Source organism: Netta rufina, assembly GCF_964035555.1.
Source record: "Netta rufina genome assembly, chromosome: 12".
Lineage (NCBI taxonomy): Eukaryota > Metazoa > Chordata > Aves > Anseriformes > Anatidae > Netta > Netta rufina.
In genome coordinates this window covers 21,522,404-21,547,837 of record NC_140135.1, presented here as the reverse complement: position 1 = coordinate 21,547,837, position 25,434 = coordinate 21,522,404, and the positions used below count along the sequence as shown (strand labels likewise).

At 43.9% G+C, this 25,434-nt stretch overlaps 1 protein-coding gene across 1 annotated transcript; it reads left to right on the top strand.

The window, feature by feature from the left end:
- Positions 1 to 1,899: 1,899 nt before the first annotated feature.
- Positions 1,900 to 8,088, top strand: LOC311213678 (G-protein coupled receptor 83-like; the record flags this gene model as incomplete). The annotated part of the gene is made up of 4 exons (XM_084293842.1): positions 1,900 to 2,289; positions 4,588 to 4,713; positions 6,855 to 6,988; positions 7,464 to 8,088. Exons 1-4 carry the CDS (start codon positions 1,915 to 1,917, stop codon positions 8,086 to 8,088), a joined length of 1,260 nt encoding a protein of 419 aa, XP_084149968.1. The 5' UTR covers positions 1,900 to 1,914.
- Positions 8,089 to 25,434: the final 17,346 nt, after the last annotated feature.

Here is a 25,434-nt window from a genome sequence, read left to right as displayed (position 1 = left end):
TGGGTGCACACACACACATATACATATATATATATTTAAAGAAAAGTTGTCTCAGCCTTCAAGAAATTTACAGCATGTGTAACAGTGACATTTGGTGTCCTGGACAAACCACCAGAATTAGAGATGAATCACCAGATACAGGGAAAACGACCTTCCTGTCAGGTCATTCTAATTTCATGGTAACAAGATTAGAGTAATGCTAGCAACAGGTTTCTAAGAGGAAAGGAGGATGAAGTTTCACTGCCAACAGCCCATGCCAGCTATTTGTTTGTCTGAACACCTGAAAATTGTCCAGTGGAATGTAAGAGATGCAGGCATGAGGACTGGCATCACCCTGGTGGCTGCTGACCTGTCCCCAGCTTGGGGGGAGCTGCTGGGGGCAGCAGAGCAATGAGAGCCGGTGCTGGCAGCTGTGTGCTCACTGCCAAGCCACAAGCAGCAATTTCCGACAGATTGCATCTCACAAGGATGCGTGCAAGGAAGCGGTTGCTGTTTCATCTTTGTTAACAGGAGCTCTGCTTCTGATCTCATGCATGTGCATCTCTACACCTTTGTGTTTCTAAAGGAAGTATTCTTCATTTATCGTTCTCCAAATCAAATCCTGGCTGTGTGGGTTAGTGACCTTACGCAGCAGAAACTAAGAGGAAAAAGATGTAGCAGGTTTGTGCCCTGAACCAGCTGCATGCCAAGCTCAGTCTCAGTGGCAGGACACATGGCAGAAGCACTTAACAGCAAAAGACTCTGCAAATGACTTTGCCCGGAGAGGAAGGGAAGGAGAAAAGAAGGGATTTCTGCCTCTTCTACTTCCGACCCTTTTGCTCCTGCTCTCCCCCTGCCCTGCCTTAGTGCACAGCAGCAGGCTGAGCTGTGGTAGGTGTCTCCATGGACACCAGCAGCACCCTGAAACTTCTGTCTTCATTTGCACGCTGCATTTCACTTTTTACCCTGTGCTCTGCACCATAGGGGACCAAGAAGGGGACAATGCCAGGCACAAATCCGGAAGAAATCTGAAGACAGAAATCTTCAGATGCTCTCTGGAGGCAGAAACTCTAGAAGGCAGAGAAAGATGCTGCAATTTAGTAAAGACGCCTCACCCCACAAAGCTATTGTGCTGGGTACACAGAAGGGAGGAGGGGGAGACAGGGAAGATAAGGGCACATCCGCTCTGTATTTTGCTGCTCTATTAGAATCTGCAAATGTCACACTCTCCCATCGTCTATCTGTGGGGCTGCAATCCATCTCAGGATAAGCTGGGAAGAGATACACTATTGGCTATTTCATATGCAGTGTGTCATCTGGCAGGCTGTATATATCACAGGGAAAGCAGGGACCACTCAGTCTCTGAGCAAAGCTGCTTCCAGTGAATAGCTCAGATACTCTGAGGATGGAAATAAATGGAAAAGGCTTCCCTTGCTTTTTTAGCTCTGACAAGCTCTGAAAACTGCTGGGAAAAAGACCTGATTGGTGAAGGACTATGTGGAAAAGCAATATAGCAGTTTTCCAAGGAGAAGTTGTGGGAGAGGAGCAGAACAGTGTCCAGAGGGAAATATTCACCAGGATTTCTTCCTAGGTGCAGAGAGGAAGTGTTTGGGGATCTCTGATATTTCAGCATCTGAACCAGCTCCTGTATCAGGACATATGGGACTGGAAAAGAAGAACAGCAGCTGGAGAGTCCCTGGGGTTAAGCTGACATGTTATCAGCACGGGAAGAAGGACCCACATATCAACTCTTTTATGTAGTTTGCAACTATGGGGCATATTTTTAAAATGCAAGGATGTGTGTTCCCCCCTGCAACCACTGACTTTAGCACCTGAGCTCCCCGGAAGGAGGGAGGGCAGAGAAACGTGCAGCCTGCCCCAGTCTCTCCGGGGTGCCAGGGACACCGGCAGCACTGGAGCTTTGCTTCCCAAGCCATGAGCAGACACACGTGGTTCCCTTTGCAGTATATCTCCAAGCCCTTCTGGAGAACAGAGAATCACACCACCAGCTTCTTCTCCACACTGTATGGCTTCCCAAACCAATCCTTCTTTCACAGTGATCTGGACCTGGAGGACCTGGGGGACTTTGGCAGTGGCACCAGGTATGAGGGTGAGTCCCAGAGCCGGACGGTGAAGGCGCTGCTGATAGTAGCCTACTCAGTGATCATCTGCATCTCCCTCTTTGGAAATACACTGGTGTGCCACGTGGTTATCAAGAACAAAAGGATGCACTCAGCCACCAGCCTCTTCATCGTCAACCTGGCCGTTGCCGACGTGATGATCACCATCCTCAACACGCCCTTCACGCTGGTAAGCTCCCCAGGGGCCGGGCGCAGGGCTCTGCGGGCAGCTGGGGGACGTGGGGCAGGCAGGGAGCTGTGCCCACACACACACACCACGCTGAGCTCTGGCTCACCGCTGGTCGCAGGCTGTGAGGCAGGGATGGGTGCGCACATCCAAATTCGGGGGCGAGCACCCAGCCCCCACGGGGTTTGCAGGTGCCTGTGTTTGCCTGTCAGGGCCATGTGCATGTGTACTGCCGCAGTCAGTACCGGGCTCATACTCAGACTTTCTTTTCATCTCTTTCCCTGCTCCTTTGGTACCCTGCACAAGCTGCAGCTGTGCTCCCTCTGTCTCCCACAGCCCCTCACACACAGACACAGACCGGGGCGCTCATGCTCCCACCTCCCAAAACCTGCTGGGGGGCGTCCCTCCTCTCTTACTTTCTTCCTCCCTTTCAGGACAGTGTCAAGACAGGTCTGTTCTGCTGGTCTTTTTATGGGGAAGGAAGCAGGGACATGTTTGACACTAGAAAGCACAATTAGCTGTCAATTTACTATGGAGATGATGCAAGCAGGGTCACTCCTTGTGAAGACGATTGCAGGAGAAACTGTGAGGTCCTTGCTGAGCCATGCCAGCTTGGTGTGGCTGGGGTGCTGTAACTGTGCTTCTAGGAGCTGGTTGTCCTTTGTTTACTTTTGGATATTAAATAATTCTAACTGTAGAAAGAAAAATAAAGAGTGAAGTGGGAAGAATATACTGTTGCACTTCTTGCCTGACTGTCACAGTCTATAAACAGCATGTAAGTAGGACTGTGTATGGCTGAATTTTACAAAAGCCTCTGGTTCAAAACCATCCGAAATGTTCCTACTTTTGTCCTTGCCCATAACTGTCCATGGTGCTCTTCTGCCTTCCAGAAGCATTTACTGCACTGTCAGTTTGAATTTACCTTTCCCTACACTGATCCTATTCCTTTGGTGGGGTTTCACTGCCTTACTCTGGTCAGATTTGCATCTGTTCATCTTTAGGGAAAGGATAGTGCCATCTTGAGTGTTTGCACAATGGTTAATTATTAGGAACAAATAATTGAATTATTAAATTATTGTAATCCCTCTTAGATTAGAGCATTACATCAACTTCAAAGAAAGAGAAAATGCTACAGTTTCACTGACAGACTCATTACTACTAGAATTGTCTCCATGGGAATATAATTAGAATTAAAATGGTAGATTAATTGAAAACATTACCTAGTTTTGACTAATTTTCTGTGTGGATGTATGTTCTGAAGTAAATGTGCCTTGTTTCAAATTAGCTTAATCTGCTTCCAAAATGAGTTATATTAAACATTGCACAGTAAGGAATAGCTGTGTGTGCAGGGAGTAAAACCACAAGTTATTTGGGATAATTGCCTCTGTAGGAAATCCGCAAGAAGCAACAGCTTTCTGTGATTTTCTAAGAAATGCTACCGTGCCATTTCCACTCCGGTCTCAGGGCAGACTTTAAACTCTCTCTGACTACAGTCTCCCCAAGGGCAGTGGGACGTCATGCCTGGTGGAGATAACTTGTACACCAGAGGTCACATCAAGGAAGACAACCCAGCCTGTAAAGTGTTAGTTGCTTTTTCATCTGGAAGGGAAAATTTTCCTCTCTGTTTGTCTAAGCTAGCTGACACCTCTGATATTGCTGTCAGTGTATCACAATGTGATGTGAGGAGAGCCAAGCTCAGAGATCAGCATGAGAGCAAGACGCTGCTGTCCCGCTCAGTATCCTGCTGCTGAGAAGGTATCCTGTATGCTGAGTCTGTAACCTGTATGACCACAGGGCAGGTACATGAGGATGCTCCTGACTCAAGGGTGCTAGCTCTATATTTCAGTGCCCTCAAAGAGTTTTTCTTTCATGAATTTATCTCACTGAGTTTTGAACCCATGCAACTTTTGGCATTCACAAACGTGAACATTTTAACAATGACAAAAATGCAGCTGTCTTTAAGGAGACATGCTAATGTTTTTACATGCAGATACTCATCGAGAAATCAACAGAAGATTTCTTTGTGTTTTCCAGAATAGCCACATGCACACACAAACACACACACGCAGTGCAGTACTCAAGTGGTTTTGTTTGCTCAGTATAATAAATCTCACCTCTTTTTCAGAGCCTCTTGCACAGTCGTCATTTTCCCCAAAATCTGAGTATAATAATATATTTACAAAGGATAAGGAAACTGTATCACAATATTTCTCCCTTAAGATATTCCCAGGAATCCTATTTGTGACTCTTCAGGTAACGCACAGTTTTAATTAATTTATTTATTTTTTCTCTGTTCTTCAGGTGCGTTTTGTAAGCAGTACCTGGGTTTTTGGAAAGCTGATGTGTCATGTAAGCCGATTTGTTCAGTACTGTTCCGTTCACGTGTCTGTATTGACCCTTGCTGCCATTGCTCTGGATCGGCATCAGGTATGCAATATACATCACACCCATATTTTCTAGAAAACAGTGAACCAAACATATAGCTTTTCTCTTCTTCAAGTCACAGGGCCTGGAATCCTGTGCTGTCTTGGGAATTAAGGAATCCTTGAAGGGGAGTGATTCTAGCTTTTATGTTGGTGGATGTAAAAACTGCTTTTGTACAGTGATGGTGATCAAACACTGCCCAGACAGGTTGTGGAATCTTCATCCAAAACCCATCCAGAAATAGTCTGGTGCAGCATGCTCCAGGTGGGCCTGCCTTCTGCAGGGGTTAGGCAAGGTGGTCTCCAAAGGTCCCTTCCTGCCTCAGTGACTCGGTGCCCTAAAGCATGGCGGGAATATATTCAAACATCAGCAAGCCCAAACATTATCTCAGCACTTATATATGAAGACTCTTCCAACTTTCAGGCTTTCCCCATTATTTTGGGATACCTGGGACTGGCAGTCGAGAGAACTGTGTTAGTATGTTCAGCTTAAGATGAGAAGTTCTCTGCACTGTCCCCCTCCCCAGCAAAAAGATGCTTCTTGGCAAATACCAACCATAAAAACTGCATAGGCCAACCAATGAGTGCAAACAGGGCTTTCCTTGAAGGATAATAAAATTTGTCATTTTTGCTAAGGCTGACAGATGCTGTGCGCTGGGAGAGCAGGCTCTGCAAGGTACACTCGCTGGGCTTACTGTGTATTTTCCTTGCAGTGCTGGAGCCTGCAGTAATGGTTGTTACTGAAAAGCACATGATAAGTGACACAGCTAGATGAAGTTGAAAACATTAACTGATTTCACTCCGATTATCTGGGATGTGCTCCATCTAGTGTCAGAAAGTCACAGTGACTGCCAGAGCACAGACCATCCACTTTTGTCTTTTATACCACAAAAAGTTTGGTAGTCTGTCCCTCCTACAAATAACATTGCAAAGTATTCCAATAACGAGGCATTTTAATTAGCAGATTCTGGGTTGATGGCAAATCATGGCTGTGCATTAAGAAATGCTGGTTTAATTATGAGCAAACAATAATTGCTGTTAAACCCAGTGCAGTAAGCTCCTCAGAACTGGAATTAGCTGGCATGGCCCAAGGAGATATAAATAGAAGTATGGAGATGTCACTGAGCAAAGAGAAAGCAACACTTGGCTCTAAAAATATTGCTAGTCCTGGGAGGTATCAGAGCAGGCAGATGTTCCAGGGGAGTTATAGAAGCTCAATTAAATAAATATTTACAATGAGACAAGAAAAGATGCAGAAAAAAAAATGCCAAAAAAATTAATCAGCTAAGAAATCACGTGGATGACATGATAGTTCTATTTTTAATTATTGTTTTATTGTGTAATGTAATCATCTGTGGGCCATGTAGCTCAATGGACATATAACTTTCATGATCTCTGAATTCAAGTTGATGGTGACCCTGAACGTGTTTTTCTGCTCAGGGCACCGGGCCAGCAGCAGCATTTAATGCTCACATAGCTCTTTACATTTTCCAGCCCTTACACTTTCAGAAGTCCCTTAAGATGACACTCTCCTGCCCACCTTTTAAGATTGGAGGGATGCAGAGCTGTTGCAGCATCTCAAACTGCAATGTGAAGCTGAAAGAGTGACCAAGACATCACCAGACAAAGTAGCCCTTCTCAGCAGCAAGCACACATGCACACATGCAGTACACCACACTGTAGCCAGTACTGCACAGGACAAACTGTGAATAGAGAAGAAACCAGCTTTGAAGTTAGTACCATGTTGGTCCAAGATTACATTTAACTGTAAGGATCTTAGGCACCATGTCAGACTTGTGCAAGTCCATCAAATGTAAAAAGTTGTGAATACCAGGTCTGCCATCTGCATTTGAGACCTCTTCTACAGTAATCAAGAGACACTTTGTGATCTCTGTAGTGCAAACCAGAACAGACACTTGGCTTTCAACTTCTACCACCCTTTAGGTTCACGTTGAGTATGCCTTGCTGTCTTGGAAAGCCCATACTCTGCTTTTTACTCAGAGTTCAGTGTCAAATGCTTGCTCTTGAACATGGATAAAGCAAAGGTGCACCTTTATTTATTTATTTATTTATTTATTTTAATTTGCAGCTCATTTTTATCAGTTGTGGACATTTTAAATCCTCTGGATTGGTTGTTCTCTGCAGGTTATCATGCACCCTCTCAAGCCACGCATGTCCATGGTAAAAGGAGGGATTTGCATCATTATCATATGGGTTTTGGCCAGCTGCTTCTCATTGCCTCATGCCATTTATCAGACCTTGACAAGATTTTACATCGGGTAAGACTTTTACACAGTGCCTTTTTTTATATGACATAGCTCAGTCAAAGTCCCACAGATTCTAATGCATGCATTTCTCCATCTGTGTTATTAAAATAGAAAGTATGGTGAAGCAGAGAAATCTTCCTTATATTTCACCAGGCAGTGAGTTTCTCTCAAAAGGATAATGAAAATCAATGACATTGCTTTCAGGCTTGTTGTTAGTTGATTTCATCTCAGAGATTCAGTGCTGTCATTTGAAGCAGGCACAGAAGAGATGTGAACAATTTTTAATATGAATGATTATTTCTTTTCTGGGGATGTGTTTAAAATACCTTCACTGGAGCCAAAGGTCAGACTTAATGTGAAGTTCTCAATTGAAAGAGGCCCTTGCCTGTGTTACTGAATTAATTCTGCTCTCTGTGCCTTTACTGAAACCTACAAGAACACTTAAGATGCAGAGGGATTAATGGTTCTTTATCTCTTGGATCTTCAGGAACAGAACAATACGAATGGTCTGCCTACCCAGCTTCCCTCCTCCTGCTGACCTTTTCTGGAAGTATTTGGACTTGACTACTTTTGTTCTCTTGTATGTCCTGCCCTTGCTTGTGATCTCCATCACATACACCATGGTAGCTAAGAAGCTCTGGCTGAGGAATGCCATTGGGGACATCACAATGGAGCAATACTATGCACATCAGCGGAAAAAGAAGATGACGCTGAAGATGCTGATGGTGGTGGTGATTGTGTTTGCAGTGTGCTGGTTCCCTCTGAACTGCTATGTGGTGTTGATCTCCTGTAGGGCTATCCACAGCAGCAATGCTCTGTACTTCGCTTTTCACTGGTTTGCCATGAGCAGCACTTGCTACAATCCCTTCATTTACTGTTGGCTGAATGAGAGCTTCAGATCTGAGTTGAAGTCTTTGCTGTGCGTGTGCCGGCGAAGGAGTGCAGCCCAGAGCCATGCTCTGCAGTCCATCTCCCCTCCGTTCAGGCATGCCTGGGTTGAGAACTGCCATTATAAGAGAGGCAATGCCTGCCAGAAAACACGGGCAACCTCCCAGAGGAACTCTGCAAAGACAGACATATCCAGCGTTCAGCCAATTGTGGCAGAAAACTAAACCCTTGATCTGATGGCCAGGCAGCATTCTGTTATAATTGCAAAATCACAGGGAAAAAATGGATTGGAAAGGGCTGCTGGAGATCATCTAGCCCAGCCTTCCTCCCAAAACAAGCTAACTTCAAAGTTCAGTTGGGTTGACTGGGACCTTGTCCAGTCAGGTTTTCCGGGGGTGAACTGCTCATATGTGGGTTCCAGAATGAAGTGTGTAGAGTGAACTTTTCATCTAAACAGTCAGCAAAAACAAAAATTCTTCAGTAGCACACCAAATCTTTCATAGCCGGAGCAAATGAAGAGAACCTGTAGATATGAACTAATGCATACTGTTTTAAAGTAGGTAGTTGTTTATGCATATAGAAACACGGCATTGATTCCACACTTTTATTTATTTGTATTTTATTTAAGAGTAATAAAATTTGTAGCCATTCTCAAATTTCCACCCACAACATCTTAGCTGTTTACTCTGCTGTTATACAAATTACTCAGCTCTGCTCATCTGATTCATTGTGATCCAGAAGTGTTTATGCCAGTACCATATACAGATGTGCTTCCTGGTAGAGGAGGTAACATCTCAAAAATCACAATGAGAACACAACTTAGAAACAGGACAGCAAAAAAGTTACTCCATTCTTCTTTCGATTGTTTGTTTTGTTCTGTAAAGGTGACTCCCAGTCACCACAAAACATTGTTTAAACTGCAGTGTCTAGCCAGCTGAGGAACCAATCCTTTCTTAAAACACATACCATTTTGTTGAGAACCAACCCAATGCCCGCTAGCCAAACACCGCCTGCAAGCCAAATAAATGGTTTCAGAATAATTTTGCATTTTTGCACTTTCTACTACTTTTCTTTTGTGATGTCTTTCTATTATCTACATAGGCGATACTAAATTGGAAGTCAAATGTTGATGGTGGAAACCATTTTATGGACTGTGTGCCAGTGATCAGTGCAGACACCAGCCTGAGCCTCACAGAGACTGTCATTGGTGCCAGCAAGTTAAGCTGGTGACTCCAGGGCAGCTCTGCAGGCTGGAATATGACAGCTTGTTGGGTATGCTCCAAGGACTGGTGAAATCAGAGGCTATCACCCCTACCTCATATTCCAAATCATGAGTGGTGACTTAACTGTCCTGTCACTTACCAGTTGCGAACTGCCCTGTGACCAGGTTGTGCTGGGAACACTGGCTAACTGTAGGCAAGCAAACTGGGGGGGGTGGCTCCATGTGTGAGAGAGGGTGGCTTGCAAACTCACGAATGGGTGTAAGGTCCATGCAGAAATATGGCTCTCTTCAGCTGTCCATGAAAACCCGGCTAAAAATAAAACCAGTACGCAAGCACACAGAGATGGTGAAGTCTGAATTGTGGTGACAGCATGGACATGGTGACCAAGGAGGTGTTGGCCACTAGGAACCTGTCCTAGGTATTGGCCACAAGGAACATGTGAGTCTGAGTGCAAAACAATATAATTCTGGAAATCAAGATACTTTAATGATAGGTACAGAGCCTGTTAACGTGTAGCCTGATACTGTGTTTGCATCTAATGAGGAAACTGTGAAGCTGAGGGAGGAGTAATTGTAAGGCAAATCTTGTAAGATTTGGAAGGGGAGAGACGAGCGGTGCACCATACAAGGAGCAGAGATGACACATCACTCGGGATACTGCAAAACACACTGGCATATCCAATTCTAGTGCTTTAAGTAAATGCTTGCCTCTTGCAAATGGCAATACCTTGTAACTGTCATGTCTGTGGGAATTACTGTGCAGAAGGGTGTGCTTAGGGAAGGAAATTGAATTTAAAGAATGTCTTCAGAGAACGAGCACCCAGGACTCAGATATCTTCTCTAATTCACTCACAAGAAATGTGTTTGACAGACTTTCTCATGCAGGCGTTATCATCTGAGCGCTTATTTTACTTACATTAATAAACAAGTGTAAGTGGAGCTCTGAACAGAGCTGGCACAGTGGAGGCAGACATCTGAGTCTTTCATTTTATGTTACAACTAAGAAGCATAAACCTGATATGATGACTAAGTTCTCTGGAAAAACTGGAATTCAAACCAATGCAAATGTAATTTCTATAGAGTAACTGTCCACAGTGTTTCTTTAAACAAAATGACTGTTGTTAAAAACAAACAAACAAAAACATAAAGCAACTGAATACAACATTGTTAAGGTAAGCAGTAAATACAGTAATTCACAGAATACGGTGACCTGGCCCTATGAAGCAGTGCACTTCTCAACAGCAAAGCCAAGATGTTTTTTTCCAGTTGTTGCTGCTAGGAGGTGGTTGAGGCAGCACCAAGGCCAGTCCCTTTCTGTTCAGCCCCACTGCAAAGCCCTGTTAGGAAGGGTCGATGCGACACAGACTACAAGCTCACCCAGGAGACAGGGGCCAGCACTGCTTGCTCAGGACCCCATCCCAAGCCATGCAGCACAAGAGGAGCTGGGCATGAACATGCTCAGGCACCTTGCCCCAGCACCTGCTCCTGTGGCCAGAGCTGGTGGGAGAGCCGGGCCCCTGCTGCATGGCCTGCCCTGTGCTGCTGCTGCGCAGGAGGAGGCGAGCAGCTTCGTTTTGCAGAGAGGAACAGCTGACAGCCAGGAGCTGTGGGCCTGGGTGGTGGCTCAGTGCTTCATAGCACCTGGCAGGATTTTAATCGCTCTTGATGGTGTGAAATACTCTGTGAAACCAGAGCAAGATCTCTATAAACAGGGAAAATTATTTATTTTTCTCCTTGGAAATAAAAGACATGCTCTTATGAAAGCTTCATGAAGAACAATATGGCCATGTAGCACAGCAGAAATACTCATCTTTCTCAGTAACATAGGCAAAGCACGTCTGGCACTAAGCAACTTCTCTGAAGATGGAATTGTCCTTTTTGTGTGCTAATGGTCTGTGCCATACCACATTATGCTGCAGAAATTACTTTATTTCTTTTCTATATAATACTTGAAAAAAAATCAGAGGTCTGAATTTCTTCCCATGGTTGTATTTTACTCCTTAAGCAAAAACTAAAAGCAACAATGCTTTTCTTTTCCTTCCTACATAACCTGATTTGAAGTCCTTCAATGGAAGAGCCCTCACTAACTTCAGGCAGCTCTGCATCGAGCCCTGGGCACAAAGGACAATTCATTTCTCTGTGACTTGCCCCCAGCCGCAGAGGGAGAGACCAAAGAGGTGTCCTCACCTTCTGGTACAGGATGTGAGTAATGCCAGGGACGAGCAGGGTTAGTCACATCCGGAGCTGTTAGACCTGGGCCCATTAATTGGGTTCACTTTACAGCACCATTACTGCGCAAAGCACTGTGGTTCTCCCGTAATAAAGACCAAATGCCTTTATTTAGAGAAAGAGAGAAGTAGAAACAGAAAGCTACATGTAATCAAGGGAAATGAGGAAATACATCCATCCATAGAGGATGATTCTAACAGTGAAAGGAAGAAATGTGAAGCTTCACTTGTAAGGCTGTCAGCTTTGTCTTCTCCTGAAGGAAGAGAAAATGCTCCCAGTCACACTGCTATAAAGTTGTCTGACTGGCAACCTGAATTTAGACTCAGCTTTGGATTATTGCTATTGCTAAATATTCCAGTGCTAATTGTGCAGGATAGAAGTTCGCTAGTCAAGTAATCATTAGCTAACTGTATAACTATTAAGCTGGTAAAACTAATAGCAACTCTTTATTTCTACTGAGGACTTTGTTCATTTTTAAAATTTTTGGTCTCTGACTCAGACAAGAATTGTTCCTTGTTGATTATTTTATTTTCTTTACAAGAAAGGTATAACTGTCACAAATCCATTATTTGTGCAGATGTTGTTGTCTGTGAAGATGTGAAAGAGCAAACCCAATATTTTACATGACAAAATGAGAACCCATTATTTTTTTTCTTAGAACAAATTTCTTCAGCTTTATTGAGTGGAAAATCCTCATCTGCAGTATCTGTGCTGACCCTTAAAATTTCCCTAATTCATTTTCATTTTTAATATCCTTCTGACAAGAAGTGGACAAGAGTAAATGGGTTTCCTATTGACATTCAACTTACAGAAATCTGGTGTGAAGCTATCGCATTGATTGCTTAAAATCTGACAGGCTGTTTATCGACATGATGCTGTTCTTGGGTATGTCAACACAAACAAAGATGTAAAAGCATGTCCTCAAAAATGGGCACAGAGCAAGGAGAGGCAGGATGGGGACCAGGAGGGGACTGATGTGTTGGGAACTCACAAAAGCTCTGAGGACCTGGAGGTGACACACACCACATGCTGTGGTGCATGTCACTTCTCACCCACTGCAAGTCCAAAGGCCTGCAAGACTGAAGTCTATTTTTCAGCCTGAATGTGTCACACCGAGGTCCAGACCTCACTGAAGGTTGGCACTACCAACGCTGTAACTATTTTACTTCTATAAACGCATTCTACAGTTTCAGATGATACCTCTGTCCATTTGCTAAAGTTCAGAGGTTTATTCTCTTTGTGGTTTGCTTTGTTTTATTCCAGAACATTTTGATGAGGCATAAAACAGACTTTTCAAGCGATAAAAACTGATTGCAGTGTGGGTCACTACCAATTCAAAAGTTGCTGAATGATCTGTAGCTGGAAGTAACTTTGCATGTTTTGCTGATTCAAAACTCACATTGCACCTTATTTCCCAAGGAAAGCATTACGTTAAATAAGCATGAAAATAAAGCTGGTTTTATCCACATAAAAGCTTCCATAAAACCAGAGCTGAGATACTAAGAATTAGAGAGTGGTTCTGAATCAGAGCCAGAGCCGAGAAGCACAACAACCAGCAGAATGACAAGTTTCAGAATGTTCCCAGAGATACTCATGCATTTAGTGTTTGAGCCTTGGAACAATGGAAATCGCATAATATCAGATCAATATCTTTTTAAGTGTTTAAACTGGTCTGCAGTGATAGGAAAGATTTTTCTCTCCCCTTCTAAAAAAGCATTTCAAGAAGCAATTTGCTCACCCTGTCACTGAAACCAGAGCGAGATGTAGGTTTTCTCCGATTGTGCAAGGAACTGGTACTTGCTTTTCTTCTTCCCCCTCCCTCCCCCCTCCCTCCCCCCTTTTTTCGATGGTGGTTATCAGAAATAACCCACTTAGAGCTAGCCTGGAACAGGAAGGTCATATCTTTAGTATCTCCTGGCGGAGGTTTCCAAAGAGGGATGATCTCAGCTCAGCTCTGTTGTGTAACTTGTCCTACTGACCTTTACCCCAATGTACATTGGAACTGATTCCTCCACTATTAGCTTTTAATGCAAAATCCAAAGGAAACTTCTGGTCCTGAGAATCAAAATCTAATTACAGAGTATATCGACAGTCAAAATCCTTAGTGCACCACTGTGCACAAGACCTAAATGTTGTTTCTTGTTACTGCTGGATGTTGTTAATAAAGTGCTTGCTGCCTCTCTCACAGACTAGAAACCACTTCTGCTGGTGCCTTGATGGAGAGCCTGTGACACTTCTCACAGCCTGGTAGGGATCCTGAGCAGACTGAAGTTTTCTGACAAGGCCCTGCTCAGGACTGAGCTCTTCCTTCAGTACCTCTGAAAAGGCCATTTTCTTGTATCAACATGTCAAATGTCTCTTAATAAAGCAGCTCAGAGAGCATGGCTTATGCAGGCAGCATGGCTTTGCCTCACTTTCTCGTTCAATAAATTTGAGTGGGTGGTTGCTGCCTCCTGATGGGTCCTTCCCAGCCCGTCTGCTATGGGAGGGAGCATCTCAGACTGAAGCCTCTGTCTCGGCTTACAGGTTGTCAGAAGTCTTCCCATTGATACAGGGTTTTGTGACCTGAAACTAGCGTGCCTGACAGTACGTGTAAACAATGCAGCCTGTTCCATCCTAAATCTCTAAAATAAGGTGTCTAAACTATCCTCCTGCCGTAGTCAGTGGAGACAGACACCTCCAGCAAATTGCTTGTCCTATGTGTGGAACAGAAGGAGCAGCTTCTTGGGGGCTGCTGTCACAGAGGGGGGCAGCTGTCATCTCACACAGTGCACCCAGATCCTGCATGATTAATGCCAGACACATGACTCCCACCTGGAGGAACTACAGACAAATTTAAGAAGGAAACATCCTTAAAATCTTACTGCTCAAGCTCATTCTTCTCTTCGCAGACTCTGACAGTGAAAAAAAAAGTCTGTCTTGTTAGTTTGAAGATTAAAAGTGACTTGGACTTGGCCTCCCTAATACCTTCAGTGTTCTCAGCTCATGTCAAGTTGGGCTCAGAGCAAAGGCTGTGTGTGACTCATTTCCCGATACGACTGGCCCGCTTTCCCCTGAACCTGCCTCGACCCCTCACAGTGAAGGGCAAAAGGCTCCTTCCCTGTTTTACTTCTCTCAGAGCCCTCGTGAGACTTTAGCACAGGTAACCAAGTTTCCCTTTGTGCTCTCCGCATGCAGTCACTCTGCAGCCCTTGTGCTTCACTCCTGCGGATAGCTCTACCCTGTCCTGTACCCCTCTCGCTCAGTGGTCCCATGCCTTACTGGTATTCAGGACACCCAGGTTTGGTTTTGGATCCATCAAGTTCTTTCTCCTTGCTCAGTCTCTCACCTACAACTCGTTATTTTAAATAAACACTTCTCAGTTCAGCTTCTCCAAGGCTAAGCTTATTTTTTTGCCCCTGCTTCTTGTATTTCCACTGCCTCTGGTTTCTCCTCTCACTCATCCTCTGTGCCAAATAGCCCCATCCTTTCCAGCTGCACCCTCTCTCTGCATTGGATTCCCACCTCTTGCTTCCCAGAATCAAAGCCTTGGTCTATAAGCTCCAGAGCTCAGCCAGCCTGTTAACACAAGAATGTTGATCTTCCCTCCCCATTTTCCTGTTTGTTTGTTTCCTTGAGACTCCTCCAGTCCTCTGCTTCCTTTGCTAGGAGTGGCCCCTCAACTTGACTTCATACTCTGTCCTTCTTGAAGAGTGGATTCTTTAAGTAGAAAGGTTGTGTACAAGTGGCATGTATATTCATGAGCCACCCATGCATGAGAGATGAAAAAGTCACCTTCCTCCACTAGCAATGTCCCTTGGGTCTATTAAATCATCACTTGACAGCTAGCTCTATAATGTCCTTAGGCAAAGGAGGGTATTGTGTGTAGACCAAACTGGCAGAGCTTTTCTGACAAACCATTTTCCTGACAAAATGATAATTTGTGAAAAATGAAAATTATTCAGTCAGAAATTAAATCTTCCATCTACTTCATATTCTTTAGACTCTTTGTCTTCCTGACTGTGGAAAAGGAGTGTGTTAGAAGCTGTAAGGCAGTGGCAGCAGTATTCCAGGGATGATTTCCCAATAAAATAAAAACAGCTTTGTTCCTCCCTGCAAGGAGCCACGGTTAGCTTGGGATGAGTGCAAAGGCAGGTTTGTAATGACAGAGAACAGTTTCTCCCCAGAAGCTGGGCTCAGCCCAGAGCTCCCTGCTATGACCAGAGCTCCCCGGTCATACCAGGGAGCTCTGGGCTGATGACTTCAGCTCTCAGCACCTGCTTGCCCAGCTGTGAAGTGTCACCTTATCTACCTTGCTGGTGTGGCCCGCTGAAGTACTCCCACCAAAGGACCATGGAAATAAAGAGACATTGTTTTTCTCACAGCTTGTTGTGAGAGGAAGCTTCTTTCTTTTTGTGTTTTCCCTAGTTCTACTGCAGACTAATGACCATGTTACATTTTAACTTTTCAACTTGTTCCAAATTATTTATTTGTTTTCAGGGTGGTGAAGAATCACTTGCACCTCCTGCAATAGTGAATGACTCAACAAGGGAGAGCGCAGAGCTCTCTTGCAGTGCCTGGCTCCGCACACGGGACCCACGCAATGCTCCGGTGTTGAGTGTTAGAGCAGAGTGGAAATGAGAAAAACCAAGAATGTTGTAAACAGTGTCAGAGGCAAAGATGTAATAAAAATGTTGTTTCATGAAATCATACTTGTGTTTACTGTACCTGGAATCCAAATGGGAGGAAAAACACTAGGAGGTTCAGATGAAGGTGGCTTTGACAACTCACTGCTTATGTTAAAGGACCAGAAATTTTCATTATTCCTGTAGTTTCCTGATCAGGTTCAAGCCTTCTGTAGTAAATGCCAGTTGCTTTTCCAGAGGCAATGACAATTGGTGTTTGGCATTGGAAGTCTTCACAGTGTGAGTCTGTGTTGGCTGCCTGCAGGACAGGCCATTTCAGTCCCCACCTGCTCTCTCCACATCACTGAGGTTTTGGCCACTCTCCTCCTGGCTATGGTGGGGATTTCACAATGTGTACCTCGCCCATCTTACAGCATTCACAGACCATGATCCATGGCTATGGCTTAGGGTGAAAGAAGCATTTCAGACAGAAGAGCAAAGCCTGGAGCCTGGAATAACATTTATACCTCAAGCTTTGTTGCAGCCTCTGAAAGTGCTGTGATAGACAGGGAAATAGGGGGCCCCACCATCAGCACTTGCCTTCTTCTGCTCTTGCTTGACAGACAGGGAAAGGAAGAACTGCCAGCTGCAGCATTGCACTAGACCTGGAGGTGTCTGCCAATGCATGTGTTGCAAGCACTGCAACAACACGAGGGCTCTGACCCCTGCCTTGCCGGCTGCCTGGCACCAGCAGGGAGAACTTCTGAGTCCCGCAGGTGCAGTGCATGCCACCAGTGCCAGGTCAGCTCCCTGTGGCACTGGGATGGCTGTCGAGAAGGAACGAGGAGGTCAGAATAGTTTCATCAGATAAAGAATTAACACATCAGGGGAATATAGTCTGCATGGATTCCTACAGTATGTGAGGCAGCTTAGAATTAGCTCTGAACCTACCAGAGGATAAAATTAAACTTGTGTCTGCCTGGTCAATTCCAGCGCGCTGTTTTGAAAGCTATGCTGTTGCAAGAGCTGCACTTAAAATATTTTCTTTCATGAGCACACACCATTGGTTGTCAATCCTCTTGTTTTTCAAGAGAGGAAAGAGCAATAGGAAAGAAAATACACACACACAAAAAAAAAAAAAAAACAAAAACGGAGATGAATAACCTCATCCGGAGTTAGTCACCGATTGCCAGAAATGTCATTGCTTTTCCCCACACTCTTCTTGTATTTCCATTTGACTGGGCGGCTCCCACCCCTCTTCTGCTTGCCCAGTGTCCAACCTGTCCGACACCGGCGCCGCTCCCGGAGCAGGGGCCGGGGGGAGCGGCGGGACCCCCCCGCGTTGCCGCCAGGGGGCGCCGCGACACCGCGCTGCGGCCGGGGGCCGGGGGAGCCCAGGGGAGCCCGGGGGTGTCCGCGGGGTGCCCGCGGGTCCGGCCCCGCCGTGCCTCCGCTGCTCGGAACGGCAGCTCCAGCGGGTCCCAGGAGAAGCGCCAGCTTGCTGGACAAAGCAGAGGCACCGAAAGCTGCTTACTTGTTCTGAAGGCCACGCAGAGGCAGCACGCTGTAGAATAATCTCTCGTTACAGCGCTTCCTTGTGTGACTCATCAAGCGGGGCTCAAAGTATTAGCTGGAGTCTGGCTGAAATGGCATTTGATGAAGCATTGCTGGCTGAGGTTAGACACGGGTAAAACTGAAACATAGCAAGGTCAGGAAAAATCAAAATAAATGTCAAGCATTTGACGGGCATCTTCCACGTGGCAGCAGACTGCAGGACCAATAAGTTGTTCAAGTAGTTGACCTGGTGCTACCCTCATCTAGGAGAAGTGGTTCTGTCGCTGCGTCCGCTGAGGTGTCTGGTGTAAGTGCAGAAACAGACAGCAAGGGGTGTCCTACTCTGGAGACAAGTCTGTCCTCCAAGTCCTGACCTGAGACGGGTAACTTTATTACTTTTCAGTCTGCTTTGGGAATGAAAAGTAGAATAAAGGTTATCATACACACAGATATCTTATTAAAGTGCTGTTTTTTTTTTTTTTCAGTAGTTCTCCACTCGGAATTTTTAAAATAATATCAAATGGGATTAGATTTAAGAAATACCATACGAGTGTGGGCACCTACTTTGAGCATTTCAGTCATCTACAACATGAACAATTGAAACAAATTCCATAGAGAGGTTATTTGTGGTTGCACATGCATGTCCCTGGAAGTTCACTCTCAAATCAAGAAACCTGAAGTCTTGATTTACTAAACAACCATCCTTTTTTGATGGTGTGCCTCTGTTTAAATCACTTGTTGCTAATGCTAGTGCTGTAATTCTGGAGCTTTGCCTACTGCCTTGGCACAGGTCTCTGGGGCCTCAGACATAACATATATCTGAGGAGTTCTGTATCTAAGTTAAAAGAACACATTAAAATAAATAAGATAAGGTAACCTGGCCTCGAGTTCCTAATGCAGCCCAGCTGGATAACTACAATGAGTCCTGAGTTCTCAGAAGTGATAGTGCAGATAGCAAAGGAAGTGAAGCAATTATGTTCAAAACACACTTCACCGATGGCTCTTAACAAGCCAGGCTGGCAGAGGAGACTTTGGCAGAGTCTTTTGTACTCACAACCATAGAAAACAATCAATAGAAAAGCTTAACTTCCTGGACCTACACTGAATACTAAGTTAGCAAAAGAGTACCTCATTATTATACTACTTTTTACAAGGAAACAGTGGGCAGAGGAAATGTGACTCACTGCAAACACTGGGATAAAAAAGGTACTGTGCAAATGGACAAATAAGCCACTTGCAAGTAAGCTCCACTGAGTGCCACTATCGCATTCTGGTTGAGTCTCAGGACATTTCAGGATCCACTCCAAAAGGATTCTTCGTTATTCATATAGCTAAAAATAGGCCCTGACGGCTAAATTGCAGTGGTCAGCCAATGCACAGAGCAGCCAAATACCACTGACACATTGAATGTAAAACTTTGGACCCCTCCAAAAAAAGACAAGGTAGGTGACAAATTTGCAGTGAAGTTGAACCAAATGTTGACAGCGTTGGGTTTTGTCCTCTGACATAAAAATATATCTCCTTTCCAGCTTCTGACTGTTTACTAATAATACTATTGCACCTAAACATACACAAAAGCTCATGATTGGAAAACAATTGCCCCAGGGAAGTTAAAACAGAGAAATCCCACAGATTTTCCCCCCTTTCATTAATGTCTTCTAGAGTCTGATTGCTGCTCTGAAGGCTGTTTTGAACAACATGCATTTTTTTCTCCATTTTTTCTTATAAGTGGACGTGCTGTCTTTTGTCCACTCTTCTCCCAGGTCCTCTTGGGAGAAGACATTAGGTCTTATAGAAGACATTAGTCTTAAAATCACAAGACTCCATCCATATTTTTATATGGAAAGCACAATGCATGCAAGGTTTGTTTCCGTCAATCACCTGACAGAAAAAAGGATGCTAAGAACATAACGTTATGCAGAAAGTATCAGAAAGGAGGTATTGCCTTAGTCTTGCGAGAACAATTTTAAAAAGTTATAACTAAAAAAAAATCTGTGGATGAATAATAACATAAAGTGATGTTCCTCCTCATCGCAGGTGTGAATAAGTGATTTGGACTAACTCAGGAAGAGCAGAATGAAGAGAAATGGCCAGCCTGTGGCTGGATGGGACCACAGGAGGAAAAGGCTCGTGTGCCTTGCTCCAGCTTTTCTCCTAGCACTCTGGTCACTAAGACGTGCTGTGAAGGGATGGATGAATTAAAGCTCATGCACTGCAGCACGCGGCAGCCTGCAGTAAGACCAGACCAGCACCCAACGGGCTGGTTGCCTTCAGCAGCTTTCTGAACAAGCCAGGAAGGGTTCCCATGTGTGTGCCACCAGCCTGAAAGGAAAACAAGAAGTGCTTTGCAATGCTCTGCATATTTCTGAAAACCTGTTCCACCCCAGGACAAGCAGCAAGGTGCGACTAGCACAGACCACAGGGGAAAGATTTGAAGCAAGATCTGCCACCTGTTTGTCCCCACACATCATGGTGCCGTTACTCCCTCTGGTAGAGGGGCAGACCGAGGTGCTGGGCAGGACAGATCCAGCCAGGCTGGGGAGCCAGGCTCAGCTCCGCACAGAAGCTGCCCACCTCCCTTACAACATCCATCAAAATCCCATTCCCCCACCCAGTTTCAGCATGTGAAAGCTGAAAACATAAACTTCAGTCAAATCTTTTGAATTAATGCCTTGGTAAAGCTTTTCTGAAGGAGTACAGCAGAGATCAAACCCATACCTTACTAACACCTGCTCATCCTCAATATTGTAAGCAATTTCTTAGTATTTGCAAAGGTTCTGCAAATGTTTGAAGTACTGAATACTGCTATTATTTGACATTAGCTCTTCTTTCTCTTCTTTTGCCAACCTGGAGATCCTGCTGTCTCTAGCAACAAGAGTCGGACTCTCCCACATTTACTGACAGGCAGTAAGGAGCATCTCAACACAAAACAGCCCTGGATGGAGAATAAGGCACGGCTCAGTGTGTGTGGAAGGGTGGCAGAAGCAGACCATACATAAATTACTATGAACCATGAATTGTTTCCACAGCTTTTGGGAAAGGACTAAAAAACATTTCTTTGCCATGTAGCTGAATTTAGAGACTTTACTATAGGTTGTTGTACAATAGCTAAATGTGGTCAAAGCAAGGTTTTCTGAAGATACACCTGGGCCTAATGTGCAGCAGGTCCATCTGATGGGAATAGGCAGCCACGTGCTCAGCCAGCCTGCGTTTCAGGTGCTGCTGTAACCTGTCGTTCACAGCATATCACCTCTGCCTCTCTGCTACCTGAGAATGAGAGACTGCAGGGGATGATCTTTTAACCAGGTGTGGCCTAGCAGAACATAATGTGTTGCATAGCAATGGTCACAAACTTAATGGCTACATTAATGCCTCCACCATAATACCCTGCTTTATATGCCCCCGGGCTATTTTTTGACTTTCCAGCTGTGGGGTTGGGTCTTCCCACTAATCTTCTGGGGCAGTGCTCCCTTCTTGTTACATCAACACAAGCAACAATGTTTGATCATTTCATATAATACAAAAAAGTCCAAGCCTTCAACTAAAGCATTTTGTAAAAGCAAAATTACACAATTCTCATTACATATCTCTTCCTTTTTTTTCTCCATTGTTATTTCTATATAAAAGGAAAAAGAAAAAAAAAAAAAAAAAGCACTCAGGAGCATTATTAAGAATACTGAGAGGTTGTCATCATCTCGAGTTGAAATGACACTCCTGACAGTTGCTTTAACACACACTGCCAGCTCCTGCTTTCAAGAGTCATATAATTTACAATGTTTGTACTTACTCAGGAATAGGGGGAGGAAGGAAGGTCATCAAAAAGTTAAAAGTTGATAAATTCAGAAAAACACCAGCCAAACAAGATTACTCACAGTCACTTACCCAGGCTGCAATCCTTGTTCAGAGAGATGCTTCAGGGCTCAGAGGTTAAAGCCAGAGCTTTACAGGAAGGTACAACTTTGCCCAAGTCCCAGAATTGTTCCTCTTCTCTCACCTCCAATGCACGTCAGAGCTAAAGTGGACTTCTAGTGAGGGGCCTTGTAAATTTAGGTCACAAAATGCTGGCAGAAGACAGAAGTTACAGATGCTGTGAAATAACATGAGAAAAGGACTCAAACCTTATTGACGATCTTATGGGCCTTTTCCTACCTACCTGATCCTATGACAGCTGTCAGCTGTGGCAGCCCTCCTCAGGTGGGCCTTTGTGTTTCCCCCAAACAAGCTGCACCTTCCTGCCCAATCAGCCAGGCCTCATCTCCCTGATCCCACAGCTCCTTTAGCTCCTGTTCCTCAGTGTGCTGCCCTGCTGCTGCTGCTGCTGCTGCTGCTGCTCCTCCCAGCAGGCAGTGAAGCCCAGTGTGCCCAGCTCTGCTAGAGAAGGGTGAGCTTGTAACCACAGTATGGTTCATTCTCTTTTGTTTGTGCCTTTTCTCTGGTTTCTTCAGTTGGTCTCCTACCCTGCAGGAGAACAGTGATGAGTTTGCCTTAGAAAACTGAAAAGAGCAGATGTTAAACCAGATTCCTCTGGGTACTGTTGTGAAAGGTACCAAAAGGAATTCTGGGGAAGCATAGATTTATAGAGAGCTAGGCACTGTCAATTGCCACCCTGGGCACATCTGGGTAGCAGAAATTCAAGGACTGTTTGCTTTGCCTTGAGCCTCCAAGAGCAGGTTTTAGATGTGTTCTGAGAAACCTCTTCTTGTAACTAGAAATGAGTTCTTGTTTCTTGCTTGATCTCTAAAAAAGAGCTGGCTTCCACCCCTCAGGCTCACAGTCAGGACTAAAAGTTGATGTGATAATTTCGCTTCAGTTGTTCCTCTTTTAACAGGAAAAAAAAATCTCAGCTCTTGCCCACCAGATGTCTGTTTCTTCCTGGAAGGCTTTTTAACTCTATATTTTAGCCTTTGCAGTTCTGGAGCCTGACTGTGAACATGGTCACTACTGTGATTAAATATGGTTTTGCCTTTTTAAAATTTGCTGGAGCTGGCTGGGCTTTCAAACAGCAGTTCCTGAAGCAAGGTACCTAGCAACATGAATTTTGTTACGTTCTCACTCTAGGAAATTCACATTGTGATGTACTGATGTCTCTGATAATTAGCATGTGTGTATAAATATCAGTTCAATTTTCTTTGTTATCCAAGATTTTCAAATGAAATGTATCATCTTGTCCTTCCCTATGATAGTAGGAAAAGACAAAAATAAAAATAAAAAGTTTTTAAAAAGAGACTTGTCTATTAAAACACTTCCCCTGACCCACCACCCTCCCCAACTCCATTATCATTGTGGTACCTTTGTGGCTACCTGAAGAGCCAAGTAACCCTAGTATCACTCTAGCCTGTTTGCTAAGGCAGTGCATAGTGAGGCATTCATGTTTCCTGTAAAGCCCCTTGTTTTTATATTAGGCTGTTCATACCTGCTGCTTGCCATAATATCTTAAGCCATATTATTTAGTAATGTCCACACAGAGGTATCTGTACAGAACTTTTCCCTGCCTAGGGCTCCCAGCAGGTCTGGGGCAGAAATGGCCTTGAGCACCTTTAGCAAGTGGTAACTGGATCTGTTTGTGCTGCTGGTGGACCTGGTGATTTTGGTTTTGGCATCACTTGCTAGAGATGAAGTGATCTATAACCAATGTATGAGGCAAAAGTAGGGATCCCAGGGGGTTCTGCTATTCCTTGGCAGCCTCTTCTGTTGCAAGTTTCTCAAAAATGCCTGGGATAACTTGCCACAGGGAGTTAAGGCAGGAAATGGAAGTATTAAGAGCACATGAAGCTGGTATGCCAATGGTCTGTCACAGAAGACTTGAAAAATGTTTTATGAAAATACTTGTTTCACTAGAGATCTAGCCAGAAAAAGGAATCATCAACTGCCATGTAAGAATCATTTTTTTTATATATAATGGTTGTTTATATTTTAAGCTATTTTTAACTGAATAAACCTCGGGAAAATTTTCTATAAGAAACTTAAAATCATATTTTATAATTTTCTTTTGTGGACACCCTATTTTCTGCTTTTTTTTTTTTTTTTTTTTTTTTTGTATAGGAATCTCTTGCTGTTCTAAGCAAAGAGCTTGTGTTTCTTTCATCAGGACAGACATGGAAAAGCCATATTTTTTTCTCCCTGTCAGTCCTCCGGCTGCCTGAGTTAAGGCTTCCTATCAGGTTGCTGTAGCCTGAACCCACCTGTGGGTTCATGTCACCAACTTCATCACTCCCAGTTAAAAGATTTTTTTTTTTTTTTTTTTACTGAGTTAGCATGCCTACAAAGAAATAAATTAATCCCTGCTGTAGATGCACCTTGTTCCTCCTCTGCCTTTCTTGTCCCTTGGAAAATTGCTTCCTCTGGTGCAGTCTGTGCAACCAGGCACTTGCCCCAGTTTCCTCCCATGGATAGACAATTCTAAAGACTTGAGAGACACAGCAGTTTGGCTATATTGATTCTGAAACGTTCAAACTTGCTTTTAATGTCTTTGCTAATGAGCCTGCTGGCCTAGTATGATCTCCCATAAACTGCTTCTTTAACCTCTTCAGGGAGCACTTTATAAAATAATGCAGACCCCAGAAAAAGGTTTTGAAATGTAAAATACTGAAACAATGTGAAGAAAGGATTGCAAAACTACTGGTGCTTTGCTAGGCCCAATGAATCATAGAATTACTTGGTTTGGAATGGACCTTAAAGAACATCTAATTCCACCCCCCCCCCCCCCCCGTGCCATGGGCAGGGACACTTCCCACTAGATCAGGTTGCTCAAAGCCCCATCCAGTCTGGCCCTGATTGTTCACGGGAAGATTGCCAGATCTGCTATTACTTGATTTAAAGCCTATTGAAACAAATATCAATGAGTTCTAAACAGGGATTTAAAAATCCTTATAAAATTTTTCTGGGATTATAGCATTGGAGAAAAGGAATCACCTTGCCATGAGTGTCAGCAGGCATCAGATACTACTTTTTAACCAACACATGCTATAGTAATTCCCTTGGTTAACGTGTCTTGAGACCTCCTGGAAGAGAGGATGCTGCAGCAATATCCCATCATCATTTGAAGTTTAAAACTGAAATCCTATCTCTGCTGATAGTGGTGAAACAAGCAGTATGAAGATTTACTTTCCCTTTTTAATGTATCTTACTGATTTGCCAATCATTAAATTTTAGTAAGAAGAAAGCAGTGGTTTAAAGTAATAATAAGCAGTTCTAGAAACAGTGTTGTTGGTAGAGTCATCAACCCTATTAAATAAATGGGGAAGTCTAAAAGATTAGCACTGACTGTAAATCTTAAAACCTTGCCTAGCATCTTAAATGATCAATTGACAAATGAAAGTCCAGTTTAGAAAGGGATCTCAGTATAGAAGAATGGGTTCAAGAAATTTGGAGACAGTATGAGAAGGCAGAAAAAAGTCTTTCCAGAAAGATGAATGTCACCTGGAAGAATTAAGAGGTTTTTTTTAAGTTCCAAATAAGCATGTGTTTGTTAGTGCAAGCTGCGACAACATTAAGGTGGCAAGAAGCCCATGAGGAATAAATAGAAATGATGTTGTGAGCACGCAATCAGCTATGAGTCACCAGCATTCCTTTGCTACTCACATCATAATGGGAGCAGAACATCTGGGCAGTGTAGTTCTTAAAAGGGCTGAGCATCTGCCAGATCAGGCAAGGGAAAAAAAGGCATTTTCATGAGTCCTTCTAAACCAGGCATGAATTCTTCCCCGTGCTCTGAATCAAATATGAAGCAACATCATTCTTTAGTTCCATGACATTTTAGAAAGCATGATTTCCAATTATTCCCTCTTGAAAATGTGTGTATATGCACATGGTTATATGTAAATAAGCATAAAAGCCTCATTTGAAATATGTCCTTCATAGATACTAGTAAGAGTGGTGGAACTTTTCTAAGTTTGCAGAAACTAGCAGAATTAGGTCACAATTTTGGTTCAAGATCTTATATGAGATTGGATCACATTTTG